This window comes from Danio aesculapii, chromosome 15, assembly GCF_903798145.1.
Source record: "Danio aesculapii chromosome 15, fDanAes4.1, whole genome shotgun sequence".
NCBI lineage: Eukaryota > Metazoa > Chordata > Actinopteri > Cypriniformes > Danionidae > Danio > Danio aesculapii.
In genome coordinates, this window is record NC_079449.1 from 15066313 (window position 1) to 15085687 (window position 19375).

The 19375-nt window shown below is 33.8% G+C and overlaps 1 protein-coding gene across 1 annotated transcript in view; it reads left to right on the forward strand.

The window, feature by feature from the left end:
• The window catches only part of mmp13b (matrix metallopeptidase 13b), a 41357-nt gene extending 26518 nt beyond the window's left edge, over positions 1-14839 (forward strand). The window contains 11 exon segments of the mRNA XM_056474108.1: positions 6290-6405; positions 6477-6715; positions 8174-8322; positions 8415-8540; positions 9013-9168; positions 9255-9375; positions 10143-10276; positions 11525-11684; positions 12832-12935; positions 13932-14000; positions 14003-14839. Of these exon segments, the coding sequence (XP_056330083.1) occupies positions 6290-6405; positions 6477-6715; positions 8174-8322; positions 8415-8540; positions 9013-9168; positions 9255-9375; positions 10143-10276; positions 11525-11684; positions 12832-12935; positions 13932-14000; positions 14003-14052 (1424 nt within the window). The 3' untranslated portion in view covers positions 14053-14839.
• The last annotated feature ends 4536 nt before the right edge of the window (positions 14840-19375 follow it).

Sequence of the window (19375 nt, forward strand, 5' to 3'; positions counted from 1 at the left end):
TTTTTTTTGAACCCTCAGATTCCAGATTTTGTATCTTAGTCAAATAATATCCTGTCTAAGCAAACTATTCATCAGTGGAAAGTTTATTAAATCAGCTTTCAGGTGATGTATAAATCTCAATTTCAAATAATTGACACTTCTGCACAGGAAGTTTAGCCAGAGGAGAAATGGTCATGCTGAGCCTGGTTTCTCTCAAGGTTTTTTCCTTCACTTTCGTCAATTGGTTAAGTTTTGTTCCTTGTCACTGTCACCACTGGCTTGCTTGGTTTGGGACTTGTGAGCTGCGCATCAATGGATTTGCTCTTCAGTGTTTGGACTTTCAGCAGTAAAAATTAAACCACACTCAATTGAACTAAACTGAAACTCAACTCTGAAAAAGTGGATTGACACAGTTTCAATTTAATAAGAACTTCTCTGTCAAGCTGCTTTGACACAATCTACATTGTAAAAGTGCTATAGAAATAAAGATTCATTGAATTGAATTATGACTGATTTTGTGGTCTAGGGTCACACATTAATCTGTACACCATGAGATGACACAGGGTTTTAATAAAACCTTGATTTAATTGAATTCAATCTATAATCTAATAAACTGTTTCCTTACCTAAATTTGTCATTTTTTTTTGTTTAATCCAGAAAATGGTCTTGTAAATTATCAAATGGCCCTGTGATCAGGATTAAGTGTCTCCTTTATAACTGTGCACTGGCAGCTTCTCTCATAACATCCGTTTCCTCATATATCATCCTGGCAAATGTGAGACATGAGCCACATTACAAACCTGGGAAGTTCCCTGTATAGCCTCATATCGGCATGATTCACACTCATTCAGCATATCTGCATGAATTTACAGTGTTATTACAGCACTCGCTCTCTTTTCAGCACTTTCAAGAAGCAGAATGTCATCATTTGCTAAGATCATTTTAAAATGTTCAGTTATTGCTGCATCATAGACATCATGTCATTTACACAACATGTCACTTTTTAGAAATAGAGAGGATCATGATGCATTCACCCTCTCAGGGGGATTGATGTTAGACCTTTGTTTTGTCTTCAGATCTGTCTTTGTTCTTTATAGCACTAGTTCAACAAGATGCTGGAAATGAGATTTTAGTCCGTACTGAGATGAAGCTGAAACTGAAGTTTAATGATGTGAATCTCCCATTCCAGCACATCCCAAAGATGCTCTATTTTGAGATCTGTTGACTATGGAGGCCCTCAGAGTTTATAGTGATTATAGAGATTAATTAAACTTTTTGACAAATATTCATCAAAAGATGAGTACACCGTGGTCATAAAGGGATGGACATGGTCCGCAATGATACACAAGTAGACTGTGGGGTCACACTTTATTTTGATGGTCTGTTTGTTACATTGCATCTTGTCAACTAATTCTCATTGGATAATAATATCAAATAGACTGTTAGGTTGAGGTTAGTGTAAGTTGACATGTACTTGCAAAGTTTCTTATAGTCAGTTAAATGTCTGTTGAAGGAGCAGTATTAACAGATATTAAGCAGACAGTCTACTAATACTCAAATGGACCATCAAAATAAAGTTTTACAGACTGTAGTGTTTAAATGATGTCCAGCTAGTACTAAAGGGACCAAAATGGGCAAAGAAAATATTTAGCTTCAAGGTTTGATGTGTTGCACATTAAGAGATGTTCTTCTGAAAGTCTTGGTTGGTACAAGTGGTTATTTGAGTTGAACCAGTCTGCTCATTCTCCTCATTACCTTCTCTGCAATCTCCCTGTAAAAACCCTGCTTAAATAATACAGCTTAAACCACTTTAAGATTGTTGGCTAGATTAGCTAGTCAACCAGCCTGGTTTTACAGGGGTTTTGGCCATTTCCAGGCTGGTCTTATCTTGTCAGGCTGGGAAATGACCAGCTAACCAGCTGGTTTAAACTTTTTTTCTTGAGAGACATTAGCAGTTTCTTAAATACTCAGACCAGCCTAATACTAACAACCATGCCATTTTCAAAGTCTCTTATGCTGCATTGAAGTTCTCCTGGAACGTTTCTATGAATTGACAAATCATAATTCTGACATCAATTCCGTTCAAGTCACTTTCGACCACATTGTACCTATTTTGATAAATTACAGGAAAATACAACAGGATTACAGCAGATTGTAACTGGTGGTGCAAATGTACGGCTTGGTGCTGGAAGCTATTTGGTTCCTAGTATGGTTCCTAGTCATATCAGCTTAGAAAATAGCAACTTTTCATTTTCTGTTGGTCTTAGTACACAGTGTAAGTACAGAAGAGTCAAGCTTTAAATGGGGAAATTATCGAAACTTTTTAATAACATTTTTGAGTAAGATGCTAATGGTCCAATCCGATTCAATGCTCTATGCTAAGCAGAAAGCACTCCCAACAGACCCAATGACTGAATGGATTCAAAAAATTGTCAAATCTATAGGGGAGTTGTAAAATGAGCCTATTTTCAAAGAATGGAGTGTTTTATTAAATGCCCTTTTCTCCTCATTCTGATGATCGATTTGAACTTCAGAAGTTTATCTCTTGACTATATGCCTAAATGCATTGAGATGCTGCCATGCGATTGGCTGATTAGATATTTCGGCTTTACAGTCGGCTTTTGTTTGTTTGGTGTATTCACATGCAGCTTTTTGGTCCAGATAGAGCCAGGCGTGAGCCAACATGCTGCGACAACACAGTTAGGGTTCACCGGCGCTAGTTGTTTGGCGTTAACTTGGTTTCCCAGCCCTAAGTGGTAAAGAGTGTGGTCCTACTGAAGTAGGGGTATTTCCACAGAAGGAACTGATCTCAGCTTTTGGATCTCATCATAATCTCAGTATGTGTAGGAGTTCATTGCATCTTTCTAGCTGTAATAGAACATGTGTAAGTTTTGGCCCTCAGTTACGATAGAGTTGAATTATATGGACATCATCATCATCTATTTCAACAGCACTTTTTTCTTAGTCAGTGTTTGTATTGTACATGTATCCACTAGGCATGGGCTGGTATAAGATTCTGATGGTATGATAACCTTGGATAAAAATATCACGGTTTAAAATAGCTTCTTACTCTTGCAGATCTTGTTGTTTTCTTGATTTTTTTTTTTTTTTGTCCAAGATGTTATTCTCTTTCATAGCTAAAAGACAGATGATAAAAATGTAAGAGAAAATGCCACCCGTACTGTTTTTATACATATCTTCTTAATCACCTATAATTGTAAAAAACAACTACTTTGAAAACATTGTGCAGTGTGAAGCCAGTGGGTATTTTTTGTGTGTGCGCCGTGTTTTTAACAGTGATACTTACTAAATCAGTGTTATCAGACATCTAGACACTTGTCTGCCTAATAATGTGTGTATTTTATGTAGGTGTGGTGAAGAGAAGTCACATTTCAAGAATTCTGTCTCTCCATTATACTGTGTTAAATGGGTGACAGCTGCCATTAACAGGACATGCCCGCACTTGTGGTACTGGTAATTTATTGCTCTTTGGACATAATACAAGTTCATGTAGCTTAAAAAAAACAAGTTTAAGTTAAGAGACCAACATATTAAATGAAGAAAACACAATAATTCATAAAACTGTTTGTGTGTTCTTTTAAATGGGTACATGCTGGACCACAAAACCAGCAGATTGACTCTTTTTCATGTGATGACGCTGCAGAGCTCCGAAAAAGTCCCTAACAGCTCTGCAAAACATCCAGGGTTGTTTTGGATTACACATTACTATAGAGAAATCGGGGGTCAGTCAGGTTTAAAGTCTGTATAAAATTAAAATGTATTTTGCACACATTGTTAGTCTTAAAGTAAACAAAAATTAATCTAAAAAAATATTTAATCTAAAAATTATTATTTAATCTACCTATTTAAATATAGTTGAAACAACACAATTCTTTAGTTCTACTTAAATTTGGATAAACAATTAAGTTCACTTAATTGATTTGTGTTGGGACAACATAAAGGAAGTGTGGGGAACCCAGCATTTTTTACAATGAATTAATGTGTAAATTAATTCATTAAGGAAATAAAAATGGTCTGTTTTGGTCATCTGAATCTCTGGAAATGTAGTCTTTCTCTGATGATGCCAGTTTGGCGGTTTGTGCAAAATATGATTAGCCACGCCCCTTCAACCATTACTTCTGCGTCAAGCGATCACCGTGACCCGTGGCACATTCCTTGTGCAAAGCCATGCATTTATACTTCTGCGTGCTATTTGTGTTGCTCTACAACACTTCCGAAATGCTAGCTGGCAGTAGATTATGTCATGTTCCTCTGTGTCGAGCTTGTTCACAGGTATTTTGTTTTTTCTGAACACTACCATAATGTACAAGTAGCTCAAACTCACTCATTCAGAGGCGGGAACTGGCAGACATCATGAGGATAACACAAAATCCTCATTAAAATGGATAATCATGAGGTAAACACAAAACATCTCGAGCTCCTTCACGGCACCCGACGCTGATGTACACTCGCTCCATCAGGTTCATGGCTCTCAGCACCGCCCACACTCGGTTACCAAGCCGACCTATCACAGAGCTTGCACTACGCAATGTTGCGACGTGTAGTTACATTTTCTGAGAGGTGCGCTTCAGCATCGGCGTCAGCCACGGCAAGGGCTATGCAATCGCACAAAGGCTACGCTGTACCATACGTGTGCGCTTGATGCTGAAGTATAAATCAACCAGCCTAAAATCAGTTTGGTCCTCTTGGAAGATGAGACAAATACAAAAACAAAGCCCCACCCCTACTCAATAGTTTCAGTTTGAAATATGTCAGCATAGTGATCTTATGAAATAAAAACAGAAATATTGTGAAATTTATTACAATTCGAAAAACCTTTTCTATTTCATAATATTTATATTGTAATTTATTCCCATGATGGCAAAACTGAATTATCTGAATATAGTCTTTTCAAGAATACAAATCCTTTGTAATGTGCCATAAAATAAGCATTGCTACTATCACTTTTAAATTATAAAAATGTCCTAGCTAAATGGAATTAAAGGTTGTCACTAAATGTTATTCATCTATTTCCATCAGTTTGATAAGCCATTAGCACCCTTACAAAAAATAACTATAGTTTTATTGTAGTAATAGAGTAGTGACCTTTAAAAAACGTATTGCTTCTTACCTATAAAGCTTTAAATAGTCTAGCTCCTGTTTATCTAACCAACCTTCTTTTAAGACTTGCTACAATCCAAATCACTCTTTAAGATCTCAAAACTCAGGGCTCCTGGTAGTACACAGAATAGCAAAGTCCACTAAAGGAGGTTGAGCCTTCTCATATATGGTTCCTAAATTCTGGAACAGCCTTCCTAATAAGTTCTGAGTGTCAGACACACTCTCTTAGTTCAAAACAAAGCCTTATCCTTTTAGTAAAGCATATACACAATATATCCCATAGCTGTAGGATGGTGAGTGTCCTTGAATTGGAATTTAATTAACCATGGTTTTCTTGTGTATTTGTATAGCAGGTAAGTAGTTCAACTTTAACTGAAAAGCTGCTTTCTTTTGTTTAACACAAAATAAGATATTTTTGAAAAAGGTTGGAAACTATAGTAACCATTTACTTCCATAGTATTTTCTTTTCCTACTATGGATGTCAATTATTGAGGGGCAGTAGTACATATTTTTATTTTTGGGTGAAAAACCATCCGTTTAAACTACTGTATGGTTTGGGGAAGGTAAACAATTGCTTTTTGTGGTTCCCATAACTTAATTATAACTTTTTTTTTTAATTTGTCAAGCCATGGGTAGTTTTTCAAAGCATTGGATAGAAATTGTGTAGTAATGAATGTTTTGACAACACCTAGTCTGGGTACTCGCTATATTCTCTGCTAAATGTTCTCCATATTTCCTCTTTAATGTGTGCATACATGTTTATAAGTCATATGCCAGGTCAAAACCCAACGACTATGATTCATAATCCTGCCCGGCAGTCTGGAAGAAAAAGATAGTCACCTGGATATGAATTTCAGAAATAGATATCTCTCGTATTTTTAAATCAAGCATTACCAAAACCTGAGCAGCTTGTAGCACATCAGACTCTAAAATCAACCCAAATTACCAAAACAAAAACAATAGTCATGCATGTCAATTTGTTAAAATGACCAAAAATGAGTCAACAAATCAGTCTGAGTGCAGCAGCAGTGACTTCATTGCTCACTTAGGTGTCCTAAAAGTAGATTTTAACCACATTCTGCTGGCTGCGCGTTTAGAGGAAGTGGCAGATTGCCCAAGGTACTTTTTACATGAATCACAAACAATTTTTGACGGGACGAAGCACTATAAAAATGCCTTTCATACCCAGCACAACATTATACAGCCAACATGGAGCTCAAAACTGTGCTACTATTGGTGATCGCTGCATATAGTTCAGCAAAACCCATTTCAACTGAGGAGAAAGACAAAGCTTTGTTAGCCAAGGTAAGAAGAGCTGTTTTTAAGGATTTTGCTTGTTGATTTGCATGCTTAAATATGTTTTTTTTCTGTCTTAGAAATATCTTCAAAGGTTTTATGGAATGCCAGCTGGCCTTCAGCGACCGGGAAAGTCATCTGATCTCATGCAGCAGAAGATCCGAGAGATGCAGGAGTTTTTTAAGCTGGAAGTGACCGGAAAGCTGGATGACAACACTGTGGAGCTGATGAAAATGGCTCGCTGCGGAGTTCCAGATGTGGCTGAATATAATCACTTTCCTCGAGATCTTAAATGGAAAACCACAAATGTGACCTTCAGGTTTGTGTTTGTACTATAACACTGTTCACACTCTTTAAAAAAATCTATTTTCTTCAATTTATAAGCTGAATCAAATTAACCTCATATATTATAAATTAACCTTATTCATTTGAAGAAATATTATATTAAATTGACTTAAAACAGCTTGTGTAACTTATTAAACTAAGTTAATTATGTTCTAACTTAATTTTTAAAGTTACAGTTAACTAAAAACATATGTTGTCTTGACTATTTTTTGCAGTACATCGATTAAAATGTAATCTAATTTATTCCATGATGTAGCGATTAGTTGATTGAATTAATTTTATATGATATTTAGCTGTTTTTTTTTAGGTTATTATTGTGTTAAAAGCATAAAAAAAAGTTGCTTTAGAAATAAATATTTTAATTCAAGAATTTCATTTAGGCTGCAATGACCGGGCTTTTTTTCAGAAATTGCATGTAAATTGGTCCTTAGATAAATTTACAGACCACTTATTGCAGCTTTAAAAAAAGTTTGATTACTTTTTTACCATAATTCTTCAAGCGAATTTTAAAATTATTTTTATATATATATATATATATATATATATATATATATATATATATATATATATATATATATATATATATATATATATATATATATATATATATATATATATATATATATATATATATATATATATATATATATATATATATAAAATCATACAGGTTTGAAACAACACAACACAAGGTAAATGATTTTTCATTTTGGTTAAGTATCAATTTTATTTATTTATTTATTTTTGTGTTTTTATTTATTTATAATTTACTGTTTTTATGAAGTTTTTTTGTTTAATTTAATAATAATTTATATTACATAAAAGAAAAAAATCATACAGGTTTGAAAGAACACAAATGTAAGTAAAAGATTTAGAGTATAGAGTAAAAGAGTTTATTTAAAGTAAAAGAGTAAACTTTTATTTATGTATTTTATTTTCACTTTTAATGTAATTTTATAATTTTTTGATTAAATTGAAATACTTTTAGTTCAAAGACATAATCCTCTAAATAAAATAATGTTTAATGAATAATTCATTTACTCATGTATTTATTTGATTTGCTCAGAACTCAGATTCATTCAAACAGTAATCTGCCTGTATTAATTGTATTAAAATAGATAAATCGACCGCCCAAGTTTCTATATTAATTAAGTACAACAAAAGGATGCAGATACGGACAGTTTGGACTATACCAATAAACAATAACTCTTTACATTTGAAAGCCGACAATCGATATTTAATCCAATAAATATATAAATCTTCTTTATAACTCTAATTTACAAAATCAAAACACGAACAAATACAGTGCTCAGTTGATATTTAAAAATACCAAACTTTTTTTTTTAAATTAGCAATAATTCACAGATAATTACCATATTTAATAATAAACATATCAATAAAGCAACCAGTATATTGTTCATTTTATTCACAGGATTCTGAACTATACTCCTGATCTGAAGCAGAAGGTGGTGGACAGAGCCCTAAGAAAAGCACTGAACGTCTGGAGCACAGTAACCCCGCTAAAATTCACGAAAACGTATGATGGAAATGCCGACATCATGATCAGCTTTGGAACAAAAGGTACCACCGTTTGTGTTATTTATGCAGGATTTAATGCAGGGTATTCATCCTTTCTTCAAATCCTCATGCGTTTTTGTATATGTGAATGGCAGAACATGGAGACTTCAACCCGTTTGATGGACCTGATGGGCTTCTTGCCCATGCCTATCCTCCTGGAATCGGCATCGGTGGCGATACACACTTTGACGAGGATGAAACATGGACAGAAGACTATCATGGTGCAAAAAAGAACCAAAACATGCACACATTAATTCCTGTATTTGGTTTACGAGAACCCCTACTCCTAAGCAAAACCCTCACAAGAAACTTGTAGCAAAATTTAGATGTGAAAAGACCCCGTTATGTATGATTTTTGAGCGTTTTGAATTACAGGGGCATAACACATGTCCTCATAAACCACAATAATAGAATACAACTACATGCTAATACTATTTTGTGTCCTTGCAAACCACATAAACCTGTACACACACACACACACACAGATATATAAAGTAGAGGGCAAAATTATTAGCCATACTGTGCAAATATTGTTCTGTTTGTAAGTGAAATTTTACCAATTAAAGTTATAAAACGGATATTAAATAGATGTTTTAAATGTAAATTTTTTGTTAGTTTTTTATTTTATATTTACATAATTGATTTTACTTGCTTATAACTAAATCATTGCTTTTATTCTGTTCTTTTATTCAGCGTTCAATCTGTTCCTGGTTGCGGCTCATGAGTTTGGTCATGCTCTCGGTATGGCTCATTCGTCTGACCCCGGATCCCTGATGTACCCGGTTTACTCCTACGCCAAAGGTTTCCCTCTCTCTGAGGACGACATCGAGGGCATCCAGTCTCTCTATGGTGAGCAATACACAATTCTGACCTACAGATCACTCTATCAGTCTTATCAATCCTGAGTTAACCATCGCATTTGTGTGAATTAAAAGGCGAAAACCCAGACCATGAAAAATTCAAGCCCAAACCGATTGCTCCACAGAAATGTGACCCTGAACTGAGTTTCGATGCCATCACTGAACTGCGTGGAGAGACTATTATTTTTAAAGACAGGTAAAAAACAGTCTACATTTCACTTTTGTAGTCAAACTGTTAACGATTTGTGTACATTAAACAGTATTTAACTGTAACATGAACTGTATTTTAGTGCAGGACAGTTATGCGGTATGTAACTGTATGTTAATGCTGCAATGTGAACATTACTGTATATTATACTGTAAAGATGTACATACAATTCTGTAAACACATATACAGCCAGATAAATGGTGCTGTAAATGTGAATACAGTATTTTTGCTGGAACTGATTTTACAGTAAGTTACTAGCGAACTGCTGAAAATAAGTTACTGTAGAATATACAGGAAATTGCTTTCAGTGTACACTCAAAAAATGACGTTTGATACTACTTAATGAAATTAAGTTGAAACGACACAATTCTTTTTTTGTTGACAACTTAATTGTTTTATGTTTAATCCACTTAAATTTGTAAAAACTAATAAGTTAACTTAATTCCTTCATGTTTCCCCAAAACAAATCGATTATGCGGAACTCAGAATTTTTTTACAGTCTATTATTATACCCTACATTGTAAAAAACCGCTGGGTTCCACACAATTTCTTCATGTTGTCTCAAAACAAATTGATTAATTTAACTTAAGTGTTTTTTATTTTTACAAATTTCAGTGAATTAAACATAAAACAATTAAGTTGTACCAAAAAAATCTCCAGAATTGTGACGTTTAAACTCATTTTAAATAAGTTGTTTGAACAAGCAGCACAAATCTTGAGTGTAATATGGTTATTTTTTGTGTTATTGTTGACAGGTTTTACTGGCGGCTGCATCCAAATATGCCTGAACCTGAACAAACCCTCATTAAAAGCACCTGGCCCGAAATACCAAACAAAGTAGATGCTGCCTATGAGAACCCAGAGAGAGATGTGGTCATCATATTCAGTGGTCAGTTTGAAGATTTTATTTATTAATCACGCTGTTATATTGCTTATCGTTTAAATATAGTTTCTTGAACACACTTTAAAAGATGCAGGTTTCCACACACTTCAGTCATATTGTCCCAACACAAATCGATTAAGATAACTTTAGAGATGACATGAACACATTTGAGTGGATTGAACATAAAAAATTTAAGTTGTCCTAACGAAATCCAGAGAATTGTTGTTTCAGTTCATTTGAAATAAGTATGTTTTTTTGAGTGCAGCTACAAAATTATTATCTGTGTTTTGAGAGAAATGTTCATTTGTATTTTATTTTATTTTGTTTTAATTATTGGTTGTTTACATTTTTGAATGACAGTAATCATTTAGAGCATTTACAACTAACACTTTTATCTTTACATTTTTTATTTAATTTACAATAAAATTTTTAACAGTTTCAATTAAGACGAACTTTTTTCAACACAGCAATACATTTCCCGGTAACACTTTACAATAACAGATGTACTAACATGTAAATTAAACGTAAATAAATCTGTAAGTCTTTATCGTTAACTCATAAACTCATCAACACCTGTGTTTAAACATAACAGATGATCTCACGAGGAAACGATTTTACATTTTGTCAATTTAGTGGCTATTTTGTATGAATTTGTTCAGTCGTATGATAATGTACAATTTTTAAAAGGAGGCATGGCACACAACCCCACCCCTAAACTCAACCATCATTGGGAGAAAAGCAAATCGAACTAATTTGATACGAATTAGCCATTAAATCAAAAAGTTACAAATTGCCCTGAGATAGTGTTGTATATGCGCGTGTTTACATTGAAAACCAACAGATAAGTGTTCTGTCTGCATCAAAATGAGCAGTTCATACACAGGAGTCCATGAGTACTTAAGAGTGAGTTAATAATAATGTGCCCCTCCAAGTAAAGTCATGACATAGAGAAACATTAATAGCTCATGAGTTTATGCTGGTTACATTTAACTTAAACTAAAGTGTCAATTAATACATTAATTAACAAATATGCACTAGCAAGTAATTAAGGTAGCCATTATTCACACATGAGCTCATGTTGTAGTTAAAGTTAAAGTCTTTATTAGCTCATATCTTACCTCATCATTAGTTCATACTAAAGTAATGTTTACTTTATATATTAGTACATCATTATTCATGTACTGTTATTGTAAAGTGTTACCCATTTCTCTGTTTGGTTTACTCAAATATGTTTATGATTAAAACATATTACAGGTATCAAAATGTGGGCTCTCAATGGCTACACTCTTGTTGACGGCTACCCAAAATACATCCACAAACTTGGTCTCCCGAAAACGGTCCGCAAAATAGATGCTGCTGTCAACATTCGAGATACGGGCAAGACTCTACTGTTTGTAGATGAAGAATACTGGAGGTATGTTACAATCCTGTGGAAAATTTTTTTTATATTTGATGTATTTCTATTTTATGCTTTGATTATCATATTCTGGAACTAGCTAATGCCTGTTTTTTCTTGTTTAGCTTGAGTAGCTACCTTGTGTTTTTTTATCTTCTTTTTTTGTTGTTGCTTGGACTTATTCCTCTTGCTTTTTCCTGATTGTACAGCACTTTAGATCAATTGGTAGTTGTGTGAAAATGTTTTATACACTGTTAGACTTTGCCGCAATTTTACAGTTATTTACTGCAAAAACTGCCAGTAAAATACCACATACATTTTTTACAGTTCACTACTGCAATATGAACTGCATTTTGGGTAATTTAAAAACTTTTACAGCAACTTACTGCATATTAGAAATTTACGGTATTCTACTGTAATCAAAGTAATCAAGTACTGGCTTGTAGCTAAAGACAAAAATGAGACAGAAGATTTATTAAATTTAAAGTTAATACTAAAAATAAAAGTTTCGTACTGCTAGTGTAAAATGTAAATAAGTTACAGTAAAAGTACTGTAAAAATTGTAATACTGTAAAATTAAAATGTGGTAAAGGGTATTTTACTTTAAAAAGAAGTTGCGGTTAAGGCTTTTACGGGAAAATTAAATTATGGTAGAGCCCTGCTACTGTAAAACACATTTACAGGTAAGTTACTGTGCTGCCAGGAAGTCACCGCAAAAACACAATAAAATGTCTAACAGTGTAAATAGAAAGAAAGAAAGAAAGAAAGAAAGAAAGAAAGAAAGAAAGAAAGAAAGAAAGAAAGAAAGAAAGAAAGAACAAGTGCTCTGTCAGATGCCAAATGTGAACAACAAATTGTACTAACATATTCTCTCACTGTGTACTTCTGAAAAGCATGATTAAAATGTTTATATTCTAATCTCAGATGATTCTTCATTTATAAATGGTTAAAACATCGGTGTTTGGTGGATGCAGCCAAAGAGTGTAGAATTTTGCAGAAGATTGGCTTTAATGTGCGATTTGACCAAAGAGTGATCATAAATTGCTATTGAAATAGAGTTGTTTTCAGTTCAAATCAGTAGAGGCTGAGTTTTTTCAACAGTTTTTCATGTCTTAACAAGTGGATAAAACTCCAAACACTAAAATAAACCTGATCTGATCTGCAGTTTTGATGAGCAGACGGGCACTATGGACACTGGATACCCACGATCCATTGAGGACGACTTTCCTGGAATAGGAGATGAAGTGGACGCCGCTGCTTATCATTACGGTAACTTTCTTATTGTGTACAGTTCACCTGCAAATGAAAATTCTGTCATCGTTTACTCACTGGTTCCAAAACTAGTTGAATTTCTTATTTCATTTGAACGCAAAAGAATTTATAATGCTAAATCTCGTGTTTTCAGTGATTCTAAAATGAAAACATTAAAAATGAAAATTCATCAGTATTTTGGGGCTCCACTTTGACCCAAAAATAGAATCTTTTAATATTTCATAAAATGATTCTTGTATTAAATATGCCTGAAAATAAATGTATTGGTGTTACAGAATGGGGTTTTAATGGATTTAATGGATGTCTTCTGTAAATCATGTTTAAAAAGTATTATTTTTTGCTCTGAAAAAAAAAAAACACAACCGGGTACACTCACACAAAAACATGAGACACATTAAAGTAAAAACATAAAGCTGTATGTTACATGACGATTTAATGCTTTAGTGCTTGAAATCCGTTTTAATCTTTGACCTATTTATTTATTAAATTACATCAATAATTTTTGCCCTATTTATTTATTTGTGTTTAATTAATTTAGCTTTATTTCATGCTAAATTGGAACTAGCGGAACTAAAGTTTTTTAAAAGATATTTTGAATAATGTTACAAAGCAGCAGCCACTGACATCAATAGGAATTTTTCCTCCACTGTAAAAAAAATGCTGGGTTCCACACAATTCCGTCATGTTGTCCCAAAACAAATTAACAAGTTAACTTAATCCTTTGTTAAAGTGTATTGAACATAAATTAAGTTGTCCCCCCAAAAACGTAAGAATTGTTCGTTCAATTTTAAATAAGTACTTTGAACAAGCAGCAAAAGTAATTTCTTAAGTGTACTGTGGAATCAATGGCCACCAGTTTACAACATTTGTTAAATTATCTTCTTTTGTGTTCAACCACTTGTAAATGTTGATTTTTGGGTGAACTATCCCTTTATTGCAGTCTCCAATCCATGAATGATTGAATGAAAATAACTGTTTGTATTTTTTTTACAGGATACTTGTACTTGTATCATGAACATACTCAGTTTGAGTACAGTTACAGCGCAAGGAAAGTCGTTCGCATCATGAGGGCAAACTCCATACTCAACTGCTGAGCACTTACAACTGTTATTAATTCTGTGTAAATTAACATTCATTTTTAGGTTGCACTTTATTTTACAGTACTTGTACTTAATGTGTAATTAGAAGGAACTGGGTTATATAATGTGGGTAAAGGTCAGGGGTAAGTTTAGAGATAGACCAAGTTATTACCCAATTTATGTAAAAACTATGATAAGTTCATATAAAACATTCAGTCGTTCATTTTCCTTCGGCTTAGTCTCTTTATTTATCAGGGGTCACCAAAGTGGAATGAACCCCCAACTATTCCAGCATATGTTTTACGCAGCGGATGCCCTTTCAGCTGCAACCCAGTACTGGGAAACACCCATACACTCTCACATTCACACACAATCATACACTACAGCCAATTTAGTTTGTTCAATTCACCTATAGCGCATGTCTTTGGACTGTGGGGGAAACTGGAGCACCCGGAGAAAACCCACACGAACATGAGGAGAACATGCAAACTCCACATAGAAATGCCAACTGGCCCAGCCGGGACTTGAACCAGCGACCTTCTTGCTGTGAGGCGAGAGTGCTTATCACTGAGCCACTGTGCCGCCCCCATATGAAACAGTTGTGTAAAATAAAGTGCAACCCATTTTTATGTGCTTTCAACTACTGAGCTGGTAAATCAGTAGAGCGTCTCTGGGATTTTGTCGTTTATATATTTATAGACTATGATTCTGGAATCATAGTAACACTAGATTCTGTATATGCATCCAATGGGAGGCGAAGAAAGTGATTAAACTGAAAAACTGTGTTATGAGAAATAGCAAAAACCACTGTTAATAAATGAATTAATACAATGTTTAAAAATGTTTGGTGTGAGTTATTAGCATGCATTTGTCTTATGAAGGCAAATGAACATCTTATTTTGAGCTGTGTTTACATAAAAGTGAATGAATATGAATAGTTAATTAACAATATAGAATGCGTAATTCAGCAAATATCTCTACTCAAATAAGAGTAACCACAAAAGTAATCTGAATGTAATCTAAAAGGAGTCAGATTACATTAGCATGACTTGTAGCAAAATAATAAACATACTTTGACAAGATGTAAATTTTGGGTGTTTGCATCAAAATAAATTATCAAAAGTTATATTTTATATTATTTAATAGGACATATATTAAATGAAATTAAAGTGTCAATGTTTTCAAGAACTTTATGAAAAAAATGAGATAAAATTAGGGTAAAGTAATTCTTCATCATCATTCGGTGTATTAACATAATTCCAACCCATTTATTTATTAAAATATACAAAGGTTATAATACTGAATCTAATGTTTTCAATTATTATAACATGACATTATTCATTTAAACATTAAAAATCTAAACGTATTAGTATTCTGATCCTTAAATTGAATCTTTTGTAGGAGCAACAAATAATAAATAACTTGACTAGTTGATCATTTGGAAAAGTGGCAGAAGGTAGAATTTTTCTGATGAATCATCTGTTGAACTGCACCACAATCATCACAAATACTGCAGAAGACCGATTGGAACCCACATGGACCCAAGATTCTCACAGAAATCAGTCAAGTTTGGTGGAGGAAAAATTGTGGTTTGGGGTTACATTTAGGCTCATCAGGACATTTGTGCTGCCCATTACATTACAAACCACAGGAGAGGGCAAATTTTTCAACAGGATAGCGCTCCTTCTTATACTTCAGCCTACACATCAAAGTTCCTTAAAGCAAATGAGGTCAAGGTGCTCCAGGATTGGCCAGCCCAGTCACCAGACATGAACATGATTGAGCATGTCTGGGGTAAGATGGAGGAAGCATTGAAGATGAATCCAAAGAATCTTGATGCCCTCCGGGAGTCCTGCAAGAATGCTTTTTTGTTATTCCAGATGACTTTATTAATAAGTTATTAGAGTCATTGCAGAGATGTATGAATGCAGTCCTCCAAGCTCATGGCAGTCATACTCAATATTAATTCTTTTTCCACTGCACCATGACTTTATATTCTATACTGTACATTATTTCTGTGAAATGACAAGACTTTTGTCTAAGCGAAGTCAAACCTTACTGTTCTGATTAAATAATTAAAAATCAAGCCAGGATCATATTTTATTTTGGTCAAATAAGCATAATGTTGAGGCATTTGCCTTTCATATAAACCACTTCTGATACCAAATGATCAGCTAGAAGTCAAGTTATTATTTGTTATTCCTGTTTTGTCAGGTATATAAACTATTGTTACACAATGGATAATGGATAATAATGCATGTCTTCTGTAAATCATGGTAAAAATGCATGTTTTTATGCATAAAAAATGAACAGGACACACACAGAAACATAAAACCTTTTTATGGGATTATTCCCTTGAAAACCTTTGACTTGATATTATTATTAAATTATACACAACTATGATCATTTTAATTGTTTATATCATTCAAAGTAAAAAGGAATATAGGTGGAATTACAGTTTGGTATCTAAACGTTTGTCTCTTTTATCATGACCAATAAACCCATGCAAACCATAAACTCCTTCATGTTTTGGGACAAATTATGGAAAATGTTTGTTATTGCTCTCTTTTCCGAGCATCTGACCCAGTTGATGGTATCTATGACTAGACTAAATGCTTTTGGCAGTGAAACAACAACAAAAAGCTGCTCTGAGTTATTCAACAAGTCCGCCTCCAGTGTTTACAGACGATTTTAGTTAAAACCCACATATGTTTGTGCACAGTGTGTGCGTGGTTTACTGTGAAAAGCATACCCTGCTGGGAGCGAAGACAAGGGATTTAGAGGAAAACAAACCATAAAGCTCAAATGATATCAAACTGGGTTCACTAAACTCAAATGTCCTCCACAATCATTAGATCCCAGACCTGTAGGGTATTTTTGGGATGTGCTGGAATGGAGATTTGCATCAAAGACGTGCAAATCTTAAATTGTGTGATTCAGTCATGTTAAGAGATGAATTTAATTGAATACTTATGAATTGTAATCAGTTACTGATTACAGATTACATGACAACATTTGTAGCCAGTAATATAATCTCTTAGATTACACATTCATGGTAATGTAATCTGACTACTTTTGGATTACATTTAGATTACTTTTGTGATAACCCTTATTTTTATTTGGTTATGTATATTTATACAACAGTTCTGTCTGGTTCTCAAATCTGATTGGCTGATAGCCGTACAATATTTTACAATAACAGCACTCCTACAGCCTCTTCACCCTTCTGTAATACTCCGCCCACATAGAGTGAGAGCAGATCAATAAACTTACTACAGTTTGACAAATATTGCAGCTGTTGGACAACATAATGTACTTTTGAGGCTTTTTAAAGTGAGATTGTAGTTGTTTAGATTGCATCTATGCAGCTTATTTATAAAGATGGTGACTATTTTTTATATTTATCATTTCAGAGATTCAGCGTGTTGGCCTCCATCAGCCTGTCATACAGATTACAGAGCAAAGATGGTTGACGTTCCGTCACAAGATGACAACAGAGACCACATAATAAGCTCTTAGAGGAGAAATACTTAATGTAACTTTCAACTACAGCTGATCAAATCATTATTAAACTGGTAAGTGACTTTCTAAGTCCATCTTTCCCTTTTGTATGTTATAGTGCTGTATTTATACCATAGTCTGGTAGTGTTTCTGGTAGTGTTTGCTTTTCTTTGGCTTTTTTGGGGTTAATTATTGTGATCTCCCTATTGCAACAAAGAAATACTGGGAACTGTCTCTAGGCTGTTGGCATTTCCTGCTGTTCAGCCTTATAATCTTAAAATGTCAGCAAAAGTACCTGTTTTGTCATAACTTTAGACATTATGCTAGAGAATCATTCAAATACTAGCTGTAAATAGTCGATGAATTAGTAAAGGCTTCTGCTGTTCTGATGTCAGCTGCAGATGTGAACGAATGGTGGAAGAAAGTAGTTCCTCATACAAAAAGATTTTTAGACCCTCCGTGTTTGATTTACACGATTATGCCATCGAACTGTAACTGTTGTATAAATGCAATATCACACTCGTAGCAGTGCAATGTGGCTGTATATCGTCACTGGTGGGACACTAAGGCACTCGGCCTGCGGCTCTTATTACGCCTCTTATCACCAACAAGAACCTCAGCAGCTTAGTTTTAAAAAAATGCATTGTTAATACACAGTTACTACGTCAAAATATTAATATACCTTGCTGTTATTGTTTTCCTATAGTAACACTGAACTAAACAAAACTACACTTTATGATTTTATTATTTTAAAATTAAGTGCATTTTTAGAAAGCAGCAACATCGCAAAAGACAATATTGAAAAACATTGACATCAATATCATTACACATCAGATATTTCATCTAAGAAACACCAGACAATTCTCTCTGAGATGCAAATGTAAAAGATCAAGAAATTACAAAAACATTACAAAAATAGAAAACAAATGGGAAAAGCAATGAATTGCCATATAAATATGCAAATTCATTTATTCATTTTCTTTTTAGCTTAGTCCCTTTATTAATCCGGGGTCGCCAAGGGGGAATGAACCACCAAGTTATCCAGAACATTTTTACGCAGCGGATGCCCTTCCAGCCGCAACCCATCTCTGGGAATCATACATACACACACTCATTCTCACTCATAGCATGATTGCCTCACAGCAAGAAGTTTGCTGGTTCGAGCCTCGGCTGAGTCAGTTGGCATTTCTGTGTGGAGTTTGCATGTTGTCCTCGTATTCCTTGGGTGCTCCGGTTTCCCCCACAAGTCCAAAGACATGCACTATAGGTGAATTGGGTAAGCTAAATTGTCCATAGTGTATGTGTGTGAATGAGTGGATGTTTCACAGTGATGGGTTGCGGCTGGAAGGGCATCCGCTGTGTAAAACATATGCTGGGTAAATTGACGGTTCATTCCGTTGTGGTGACCCCAGATTAATAAAGGACTAAGCTAAAAAGAAAATGAATGAATAAATGAATAATGTTATATAGGTGAAATAATGCTCCTTTGTCATTCAGCATATATTTATGTAAAAATGAAACAACATACAGTAGTTTTTCTGATCTGTTGTATATACAACATTGAATAAGTGATCACATTACATTTTATAACATTTTAAATAAGTACAAACTTCATTATGACAAATTGGCAAATAAATTAATACTTAAAAATAGGATAATGGCTAATTATAAAAATTTAAAATGAAGGTAAAATAAAGGTTTTTCTATTTATATAGTTGATTTGTCATCAAATGACTATCGTTCAAAATATGCCTGACCATATTTTACATTAAACTACATTAAATTAATTCTAATTTAATGTAAACATAGGCTACCATCTGAAAAAATATTAGATTTTATATGAATGCTTACAAAAAA